General features: G+C 46.7%; 1 protein-coding gene across 1 annotated transcript in view; it reads left to right on the forward strand.

Moving 5' to 3' along the window:
* nectin1b (nectin cell adhesion molecule 1b) overlaps positions 1 to 11,320 on the forward strand; it is a 65,508-nt gene extending 54,188 nt beyond the window's left edge. Inside the window, exons 6-7 of the mRNA XM_063205245.1 lie at positions 947 to 1,098; positions 10,447 to 11,320. Of these exons, the coding sequence (XP_063061315.1) occupies positions 947 to 1,098; positions 10,447 to 10,958 (664 nt within the window). The 3' untranslated portion in view covers positions 10,959 to 11,320. The remainder of the gene's footprint in view (positions 1 to 946; positions 1,099 to 10,446) is intronic.
* Positions 11,321 to 11,534: the final 214 nt, after the last annotated feature.

Raw genomic sequence — 11,534 nt, forward strand, 5'->3', positions numbered from 1 at the left:
CAGGCATGAAAATGACTTAAGTAAAAAATTGCAGTGGATGAAATTTGGAATTTTTGTTTAGGATTCCTAAACATCGGTCCGTGTAAAATTGATCAGTAATGCGATCATAGATGTGAAAAGCAGTGAGGTAGACCACAATATTTCCCTACTAGGTTAGCAATGCTAATGTTTGATTACAGTGTGCAACTTAGGCAGTAGAGTTTCGTTATACAGACTCCTTTTCGGAGCTTACATGTTAAGCCATTTTGGCTCTTCCACTACTGTAGAGAAATTCCAGTCACATTCAACAAAAGATTTTTGACTGGATGCATGCGGATCGTAGATGGGAAAAGCAATGAGATACACGGCCATATTTCTCAACTCGGTTAGCTATGCTCATTTGTGATTATGGTGTGCAAGTCAAGTCCAGTTTTACTCCTCCGTGTTCTCTTCATCCCTTCATGTGTTTCTTTGGCCCTCTTGTTCTGTAGTGAGTGCTGACCACCCATTTTGTTTTCCCCTTCAAAAGAGTGCCGTGCCCTGAGGCATCAGCTGTGTGTCTGTTGTAACATGCAGCAACAGGAATGCTGTTTTCACCTGAATGCGTTTTCTTTCTTTTCTTTCCTTTTTTTGAGGGAGAAGAGGAATGAGGAACAATGTTATGTTTTGAAATGAATACTGTAGGCCTTGGTGGTTTTCTTTACATTTGATCATTTTTTATTCTTTTCATCTGGTCGACAGTTGGCAGATACCTGTTTTTCCCCTCCATTTTGTCTCTGCTTTGTTTTGAATAATTCCATTTTTAATTAAATATGACAGCAGAGAATGACTGGAAATAAGTAAAAAAGAGAGACATCGTTTCTCATATCAGACCCAAACTGTATCCACAGAATCACTGTATGGACATCCTAGCCAACTGCATCACTCAGATAAAGTCTTACCCTCTCTCTCTCTCTCCTTTTTACAGGTTGAATGGCTCCATGCCCGCCAACAGCGAGGTGAAGAACAACACCATCTTCTTCAAAGGCCCCGTGACCTACGACCTGGCAGGCACCTACGTCTGCGACGCCACAAACAGCATCGGCACGCGCTCGGGACGGGTAGAAGTCAACGTGACCGGTAAGTTTTCCTCGGCTTGCTTGCCAACTTCGCCAACTTCTCATGCTGTGTTGGGGGGGGGAGAAATGAGTGATCATCAGTCAGCTCTGCATCATTTGGCATTTGGGCGCCCTGGAAAATGTGAGGCAGAAGCAAATTAGCTGGCATCAACACAACGAGAACATCACCCACAAAATTCTAAGGTTTCATGAAATATGTCCTTACTCTTGTCTCATTTACAATAGATCAGACACAAGCCCTTTTCTTTATACAAATACCTCCTGTACCACCATCCTCCATCACTGTCCTAAATCTGTTAGATCACGTACAGTACACCCACACCTGTCCACATGCTAGCGCTTGTTCAGGTTGTTTCTTTTATATGCTTCAGCAGCACGCTCATTAATCTTGAGTGGCATAATCGGCTGATTTAATTATGATGATAAACACACTTTCAGAACAAAAACCAAGACAGGCAGGTCTTGGCAATCACCACCGAGATTCACTTCACACATTACCAGAATGGGGGAAAAAACCACACGTCTTACAACACACATTACAGTAAACCAATGAAAAATGACACCTCTCCTTGTGTCTGCAGCCTCACTGGAGATAGGTTAGAGGAGAGCAAGGACACTAGTCCCATTGATCAGGGTATTTTTCAAAAGCACGCTCACATTTCCTTGGGCTGCCTTTTTGCCTCGAGTAGGGCAAACGGTGGAAGGAAAAGGGGTAAAAAAAATCCAGGGGACACAGCAAAACTGCCTTTCTTTAGCCCCTCCAGATTGTTTACTTGGCAGCGGGGTTGAAGAATGGATCCATTTTTTAACTCTACTGTATCTGCAAGGTCCTAGCCATGGGGCCATTTACATTGCCCCCCACCCCCCTCCACACGCTGCACGACCAAGAAAATAAATGGCTGTGTGGAGATGTGGTCAATGGGCTGCAGAGAGACAGTTTTGCTCTGTCGGTTTTGTGCGACCATTTGGACGTGTGCGTTCGTCTGTTCGTCTGTGCTGCTTGGGTTTTGACTGCGGCTCATGATTTGCATTATGGCTTTGCATGTTGACCTTGTTCATGGTTTCTCCGCTGCTCGTGCTCGGGGGGGTCGCCGCTCTCAGACGTTTTGCCTGGTGTGCCGAATTAACCCTTCCTGTTGTGTTTCCTCATGCTGTTCTTTGATTCATCTCGATCTTCTTACCGCATCAACTCTCGATCTTCTTATTCGCATCGACTCTCTTCTTTACACTTGCTACTGATAGCAATGGCTGCCGCTAATGGATGTTTGCCTGGATGCGTTCGCTTCTGCGCTTTGTGTTAATTATCCTCCTAATTAGGCAGTGGGATGTTGACAGCGCAAACAAACATCATGAATGAAGACCTGTTAAGTGCTTTAATTAATGTAAAGTCACGAATTCTGTGACATGGTGTTATGTCACGTGCTCTGTCTTTTTTTTATACGGAGACGGATGTCTTTTTCAGGAAGTCTCGCATATCCACAGCTCAGCTGCTGCTGCTGCTGCTGCTGCTGCTGCTGCGTGTGTGTGTGTGTGTGTGTGTGTGTGTGTGTGTGTGTGTGTGTGTGTGTGTGTGTGTGTGTGTGTGTGTGTGTGTGTGTGTGTGTGCGTGCGCGCGTGCACGTGCGTGCGTGCGTATGTGCAGGCGTGTGTTAATGTGCATATATGTGTATGTGTGCGTGTGCATATTTATCTCTGGAAGATCTCTGGAATTGTTTGCGCATGCATGCATACTGTGAGATATTTTTTTCCACCAAATAGAGCGTGAGATAATTTTGCTTTCGTCAGAATCCGCATAATCCTTGTATAAATGGTCTCTGTTAGACACAGTCAGGTAGCGTCAACGCATCAGCATAGTCTCTGCTTCCCATGTATCTGTGGTCATCTGTGGGATACCATGTATCCCATGTATCGGTGTTCAGTACTATATTGTATCATCCATGTAGCCCTAGAGTCTAAACACAAGTCTTGTTTGTACGTTGCTAAGGTCTTTTATCAGTGATTTTAGTTGCTGTTGGCTAGAAAGTAGCATATATTATAAACAATGTGTCTTCAACACTCCCATCTACGTACTTAGAGCAGTGACGACAATCAGTGTTACAAGCTAGACGTGCAAGTGGATACGCTGTCAGAGGGGAATATTTTTACCCCTACTGTGTTGGCAGGAACTGGGATGTATATGAGCAAGGAACACAAGCAGGAAGCACTTGTACTATCACAATGTTGTCATTGTCCCGTTGTCTTCTAAAATGGTTGCACAATGGCAGAACATCCTGAGACTACAAGCCTATCGTGTGTCGGTGACTTTTTGACCCGACATGCTTTTACCAAGCAGGCCGGCTGACGTGAACTCATAGGAGCCTTATGTGACATTGATGTCTTACATGTCATCACTTAGGACTCCATGCGAACTGCAAAACCCACAAAATTCTGCCTCTAAAGAGCAGAAGAACGTTTAAGACACGGGAAGTGGGCTAGATTCTCACCACGACTTTACCATGAACCTCGCGCTCATCCGAAATGAAAGCATCTCTCGAAAAACTGGAACAGATGGAAGGTCGGTCGGTTTGGTTCGCTTCATCATGTGACGTGTTTCGGGGTTTTGTGTGATTTCTGTGTGTGACCATCTTGATATGAACTTAATGTGGTTACACCATCATTATGGAGACGCCCACGACGTCGCAAGAAAGGGGGGGGGGGGGAAATAAAACTGCACTGCACACATCACGAAGCGAAGCCATGAAACACTTTAGCTCACTTGGCCCTCGTGGTGCTTGGTGTGGGAAGCACCACAGAACCCAGCTCTCAAGAGTTGCACAGCCAGCAGCACCAGTTGAGCCGTTTGTCAAAAGGCAGTCGTGACAATCATCTCATTATCACCCTAAGAGGAAGGAAGAGATTGTGGTTCTCTTGTCGGCCCAGCCATGGCGTGCTGGTGGTGGCGTATAAGCTAGTTCTAAAAAGGGGCCGATGAGAAAATGTCCGTTGAGGAAAAGTGAGCCTCTCATTAACTGTCTTGCATTGTTTATTGTTCTGGCCTGAACCGAATGCAGCAGTGATGACGGATGTGGTACATGTAGTGTTCAGCATACAGGGTTGCTGTTGTTTAGTTCCTAGAGACCTAGGAGGTGAGGGAAGTGTCGGCCGTGTGTGTGTGTTTGAGACAAACCCTGATGGTGTGAAACAGGCTGTAATTTGATCCTTGTTGTGGAGGGAGGGGGGTCTGTTTCTCTAGTGAGTTAGGGAGCACAGCAGGCAGGGAGGTGGGTCTGGATTTGTCATTTGCCCACTTCTGAATGCAATCAGTGACATTACATCAACAAGGCTCTCTGTGCTGATTTTAGCTTTCTTTTTTTCTCTCTCCCCTCATGGCTCATTACAGAAGAACACAAAAAACAGATTTGTGCCGTCTTTGTAAAGTCTAGCAAACAAAGGCGGACTACTGGCATTGTGGCCGGAAGGGAGCTTGAAGACAGGCAAATCAGTCATGTTAAATGTTCTGCTTACTGAAAAGGGAGGTGACTACTAGTAAATGGTGTCAAATAAGAGGATTTTGTTCATATTTTCTTTCTTTCTTTCTTTCTTTCTTTCTTTCTTTCTTTCTTTCTTTCTTTCTTTCTTTCTTTCTTTCTTTCTTTCTTTCTTCCTGCATGAAAAGTTACTCTTTTCAGATGCACCAAACTACTAACTGTGTATGCTTTTTTGCGCGACACAGAGGCCCTCTCGGAACTTTGCTCTTTCTTTTCTGGCACTTTCTCTTTTAGAATGACTGAAATATTGATGCAGACTTTATTGCTCCACCACCAAAAAACGTATTCCAAAGCCATTGGCTGACCCTAGTGCATTTCCCAGCCAGACCCCAGACCTATCAGACTCTCCATTTACCCCCTTTGCAAAACATTAAGGGTGGAGGTTGTAGTACAGAGGGGAGGGGAATGAAAAAAAAAGAAAGGCTGAATGAACTTCATTGAACTCAGTCATACTCTAGGAAAAAAAATAAAATAGCAGGTCACAATGTCCTCTACAAAAAAATAAATGTTGAATAGGATCAAGAAAACCTCTTTAGGGCGCACATGCACACAATGTCACTCGAGCTCAGCCACTGTTTGAGCTATAGAAGGTGAATTTCCTTTTTAGAAGGAACAGAATGACAAGGGTGTTAGGGGCCACAGTACAGGTACAGGACTGCCAGACCTACTGTATCTATCTGGGCTTCTAAATCGAGATGTTTGTGGGCTAGGAGGTGAAGGTCCAGACCAGAACACAGTTCAGTTTCGCACTGTAGTACATATTCAGGGCTCCAGAGGCAGATTCTGTATTTTCTGTGTCAGCAAGCTCTCCCCTGTCAAAAAAAGAGAAAATGACACACGCTGCCAAGGTTATTGGAGAATTAATACAATGGTTCTCTTCTGGCAGTCTAGCCGACCAGAAGAGCCCGAGGGGGAGGGCAGATTAACTGCTGCCGCTCCCCTCCTCCTCCTCCTCCTCCTCCTCCTCCTCCTCCTCCTCCTCCACCACCACCACCTCCATTACCCCTCCCCGCTCCCTCCACCTTCCCATGCCCCTTACCTCGCCTTCCCAAGTGGCCAAAGAGTCTGGATCCAGGAGTACTCCGCCGGGAGTGGCAGGGAGGGAGTTTGGCAACCAAAAAAAACCTGACAGACGGGTTACGCATCACAGTCAGTCGACTGAAACAAAAAAGTGATTCATGACAATTAAATATTAACACAGCAGCTTTTTTCATCTTCTCAGACATGCGTACACATGCACACATGCAGTCTGGGGGAGCTAATGTAAACTGGTAGCGTAGCAGTAGTCTGTGTTGACAGCCTTTAAGCAATACTCCCACTGCTGCAGCAGACAAGAAGAAGAAGAAGAAGAAGGGGAAAAAAACCCAGACAGGTTAGAAAACGCATTAAAAATGGCACGGCGTTAGTGCCATCCATCAGGAGAGTGGAGGAGAGGGGAGGACATGAAAGAGGCTGTTTGACGTGACCTTAGTCAAGGCCCCGGTAATGCATCGTGTTTAGAAGTGGAAAAGAAAAGTGGCGTGGGTGGGTAGGAAGGAAGGGAAAAGAAGTAAGGGGGATATATTTGTCAAGTCCCCTTCCATTGAATGAGGCACAACTGTCCCCTTGGTTCGTTCTCTCTCTCTCTCTCTCTCTCTCTCTCTCTCTCTCTCTCTCTCTCTCTCTCTCTCTCTCTCTCTCTCTCTCTCTCTCTCTCTCTCTCTCTCTCTCTCTCTCTGCCTGCTGTTGACTTATTTTCTGTGACAGCATTGCATTTCCATGACTTCAGAGGCTCAAGTCAGTGCAAGTTAGAGGAAGAATGAGGGTCCCTCCTGTTAATGGTGACTCAGTCTCTCTCTCTCTCTCTCTCCCTCTCCCCTTCTCTCTCTCTCTCTATTTTTACACCCTTCGTTAATGCAGCAATGGCAACATGGCCATTTGCCTTTTGTGCTGTGACACGTCTACGATGTGCCCCTGCTGTTACCTTTTGTTTAGCGTTCTATTCACTTTTCTATTCACGCTTGCATTCTTTTCCCAAACTTCTGACACGGTCCGCGTCATCTGGAGTGTCTAGGCCTGATTGCATGAAAAAGTCGGGACTTGTATGAACTTGCTTCCACCGCCCTGTGAAAGAATAAGGTTGGGCTTGGCCGCACAGCGTTTCGGTTGTGTTTCTTCAGTTGCACAATGTCTACATGTAAAATCCTGTCCTTAGCTGCACACACAGTGTATTCTACTGTTAAGACTGTGCAATTTGTCCTGTAGTCTGTTTGCTTTCATGGTTGAAATTGTAGTTGTTTGTGTCAAAGCCAGCCATAACCTCTGTAGGTCTCGAACACGCAACAAATGGATAACCTGTTTAAGTAAGCTCACAAAACACATAAACAGTAATTAACACCTCTGGAGGTTGTTGATTGTTTCGTTGTGCTTGTGTGAATGAGATTCGATATAAAAATGTCACGGAAAGAGTTTGATAGCAACAGATGTTTATCGTGGCGGGTTTATCACTTTTGCACTGTAAAGCAAGTCTTGGTTCATCTGTTGAATTAAAAGCCTTTCAGGGCAGCCTCAGTGCATGCATTATCTGACTGCGAGAGCTGTGCTGGTCATTCATGAACGCAGGCCAGGCCAGTGTGCTATCTGGTCATCCCCCAGAGGCTTGTTAATAGCCAGGGCCTTTTGTCGACCTGGAACGGTACCGGGGCAGCTGTTGGGGCGCTTTGAGCCTGTTTTATCTGCCACATGGCAGGTGTTGGTGTCGACTCGGCGGCCTTTCACTGAAAGACACCCCCCCACACACACACCCCAACCCGCTTTTCAAAACACACACGTGCCTGCTGCCTTCTCACCCCCACTTCCGGCTGTTCCCCCACTTGGAACATGCGGAATTATGATGTCAGCCGCCAGTATACTGCACTGTACATTGCATTGCCAATGCAATGAAGCCTAGAATGCCCTGGTTGCTTTTTAATGCAGTCACATTTCTACATTTACTACACGTTTATATACGGTCCGGTCAGACAAGGTTTCCTGTATCCTGGAGGGGATTCAGGACAGAGATATGTCACTGCTTGAGAAAATTAATTGGCGTTTGTGGAAGGTACATTGATCTGGGAAAAAAGGGCCAGTGGAGTAACAATGTGAGTCACAGAGGGTCTGACCTTCGTCATGAATTGTCTTGGGAGAAACGTGTTGCAACAGGAGCTCCACAACTCAAAGGGAGGAGGCCGTAGATAAGCATTCTCTCAGGGTCAACCTCTGTATATCTCTCTGGCAATGGCTTACATGGAGAAGGATGAGCGTTACATCCCCAAGATGACCCTTGCTTTGTCAGGGTATTCCGGAGGGCAGGGCGACTCCTTTAGGCTTCCTCTGATTAGATCTTTCAGACATGTGTTGTTTAAAAAAAAGAACTGGTTTCTTTCTTGTGTAGCCTAAGTCCTATATGGTTGCCTGGGTTTGAAGGCAACATCAGGATGGATTTGTTGACGTTTTCTGCAAAAGGGATAGTTTTGAATTGCTGATAAACACAGGATAGCTCGAGCAAACCAGGTGTTGCAGCTCTGTTTACACGCGGAGTCTCCCTAGCCCGAAAAAGGCATGAATGAGGCTCTTCAATCTCTTGAAACAGGTCCCATCCAGTTCCCTCAGCTCACTTAAGGCTGCTTGCGCTCATTTTTTTGGTCACAGTTCCCTTGCTCAGCCAATGGTACAAATTACCGGAGTCCTTTTCACAGCTAGCTTGCACTTTTAATAGATGCATCTGGACTGCATTTCCTTGGCTTTGGCCATTTGCTGGCGAATGTAATGTAGCGCGCACATGCTTACAGATATGGTTGGAGGGAAAGCTTATAAAGTACAGTTGAAATAGGTGACTGGAAACACGGCTGGCAATGGATTCTGTCTTTCTCCCTCCTCCTCTTCCTCTCCCTCCCTCTCTCCCTGCTTCTTTCTCCAGCCCTATAGGGGGTTTGCTACTGGTAGTAGGTCAATCCCCACTCCAGCCCCGAAGCGAATCACGGAACACCGCCATCCGTGTAATCTCATTAAGTTGCCAATTAAAAAAACCTGACCATGGCTCTCTTGAGCCCATCTGATATGCACACGCCCCATGTTTGCGATATGGCACACAAGAGAGAGAGAGACATATGAGAGTGTAAATGCGATTGCACACTTGCTCTAGTCGTTGCAAGTGGGTCTGAGGGGCAGCAACAGCAAAGCCAGGGGCAGAGCTATAGGGAGGGTGAGCAGGGCACTTGCCCCTGGGCCCAGGGCCCTCCCTTAAAGTGGTGGGGGCCCTATTGTGAGGTTGGCAAGCTGTATTGGAGGCCCTGTAAGTGTCTTGCCCTGGGGTCCCGTGTGCAATTGTTCCGCCACTGAGCAAAGCGTTTCCATAATTCAGGCTCAGCTGTGTGTAATACGCGGGATATTACTGTAAACCTGTGGACAATGTGATAATGACGATAATTCCCTGTTAACGTCTTCTTAGCAATGTTCCCTTGCTCTCCTTTGTTCTTTAGCCGATGTTCCATGAACTTTGTCATGCAAGATTTTGTATTCATCAATCGAAGACAGTTCTAATCTGCTAAATGTGTGGGTGGTTATTCTTTCTGCTCAGACAGGATTATTACTTAGTGAGGATTTTGATGGAGCTGTTGTAGGATTGTATCTAATTGAAGCTCATTTTCACACGTTCAAAAGCCGTAGGCTATTCTACATTTTTAAAGGGGCCATCTCTATACAGTATACAATAGAAGGATTAACAAAAACATGAAGTCTTGACGGTTGTTTTTAGCAAAATGAGCTTGATCTGGTCTGATCTGACTCTTTTGCAATAAAAGATCCGTAATTGTTGAGTCAATGTGGTCAACGTTTGTTTTGTTGGTAGCGGCCTGAGGCATTCAGTGTCGTGTTAATCCTGATGTCTTCTCATGAATCTCACTGTTCAGATGGACTCAAATGATTATGTTGATTGAGAATACTTCATGTTGAATATGGTATACTACTATATTCAGTGTTATGAGATGGATCAGGCCTCTGTCTGTGCCGGGGCTAGCTCAACATGTGTAGACTGCGCCAGGGATTTAGTGTGGTATGAAAAGTGGTTTTTGGTTGAGTTGTTATTGCTAACTGGATGGGAGTGTTTACATGCCATTTTAAACGATTCTGTAATCCCACTCCGGGCGTTTTTAGAAGTAAAAGGTCTTGCAAGTTGTAGCAATGGACTTAATTGCCAGGTGCGTCTGACTCAAGATCAATGTAGAAATTGAATGTGGTGAGGTTTTTTTTTTCATCACTGAAAAACATATTGGTTTACGGTGCAAGTAATTTTGTCCTTTTTTATGTGCATTTTCTGTTCTCCGTTCTATCTTTCTGTTTCTTTATTGGCTTGAGTCTTGCATTATGGCTGTGAAAATTAGATCTCTGTCTGCTGCTGCTGCTGACAGCACTTCCTTCTAACTCTACTACAACAAACATCCAATTTCTTCTACTTTCCAGTCACTTAAAAATGCATGCCACGCTGAAAATTCAAGTTACGTTTTTTCGCCTGCTTTGTGTTAATGGGTTCATCTTTAGTGTTAATTTGATTTGAGATATTGGGTTATATTGGGTTGGGATATTGGGTTGCGGGGGGTAATAGTGGGGTGGTTTGGTTCCTGGGTTCCTGTGTTCCTGGGCTTTTTTCCTCCCTCCTGTGTTCCCTCGACCCACCCCCCCCCACCCCCCATGAGCACGCAGAGCACCTCCTCCTCTTTCTCCCCCCCCTCCCCACCTCCTTCCCGCACCAGAGCACTGACCTCACTCCCCTTCCATCTGTGTTTTTCCCCCCTTCCTCACCCCAGACCTCCCTAGCAACTCCTCCCCCCGGATGCCCGAGGACCCGTCCCCGCCGCCGCTCATCATCGGGGCGGCCGTGGGCGGCGGCGTGGCCCTGGTGGCCATCGTCACCCTGCTGGTGGTGCTCCTGCGCCGGCGCCAGCGCACCTTCAAGGGTGACTACAGCACCAAGAAGCACGTCTTCGGCAACAGCTACAGCAAGGCCGGCGGCCCCGCCGTCGTGAACCCGCCGCTGCCCAAGAACCTCCAGTACCCCGAGGACTCGGACGACGAGAAGAAGCCCACGCAGATCGGGGGATCGGGCGGCGGCAGCGGCGGCGGCTACGAGGGCGAGGGCGGGTTCGACGTGGAGGCGGAGGACCTGAAGAGACCCTACTTCACCGTGGACGAGGGCGAGAGCCGCGACTACGACGACCGGACTCTCACTTACCAGTACGACGCCGAGCCCGACATCGCCGACGACATGGTGTCGCAGACCGACGGCTCGGTCATTTCAAAGAAGGAGTGGTACGTCTAGTGACGTGCGGCGACGAGACGAGATGAGAAGAGAAAAGAAAAAGAAAAAGCAAAAGAAAAGGGATAAAGAAGGCAGACAACCTTCCTGCTGCTCCCTGCATCGGATCTTGACCACACCCCATACCGTACACTTCTGTCACTTCTCCTCCCTCCTTCCTTCACTTCTCCTCCTCCTCCTCCTCCTTCCTTCACTTCTTCCCTTTATCCTCTCACACCTGCACACCGCTCCCACTCTCCACCACCCAAACCTTCTCACGTAAGTGGTAGACACAATGCTCTTCTGGTCACTATTATATAATATTTGGGACACACACACTCACACACACATGCATACACACACACACACACACACACACACACACACACACACACACACACACACACACACACACACACACACACACACACACACACACACACACACACACACACACACACACACACACACACACACACACACACACACACAAGCGTATGGAAAAGTAGAGGTTGTGGTCTATGATGTGTTATGGTCAGTGTCATCCTGATGACCTCCGAAAAAGCATCAAGTGTATAAAATCAAAGGTTTGTACGTAGA

This window comes from Engraulis encrasicolus, chromosome 8 (genome assembly GCF_034702125.1).
Source record: "Engraulis encrasicolus isolate BLACKSEA-1 chromosome 8, IST_EnEncr_1.0, whole genome shotgun sequence".
NCBI classification, from domain to species: domain Eukaryota; kingdom Metazoa; phylum Chordata; class Actinopteri; order Clupeiformes; family Engraulidae; genus Engraulis; species Engraulis encrasicolus.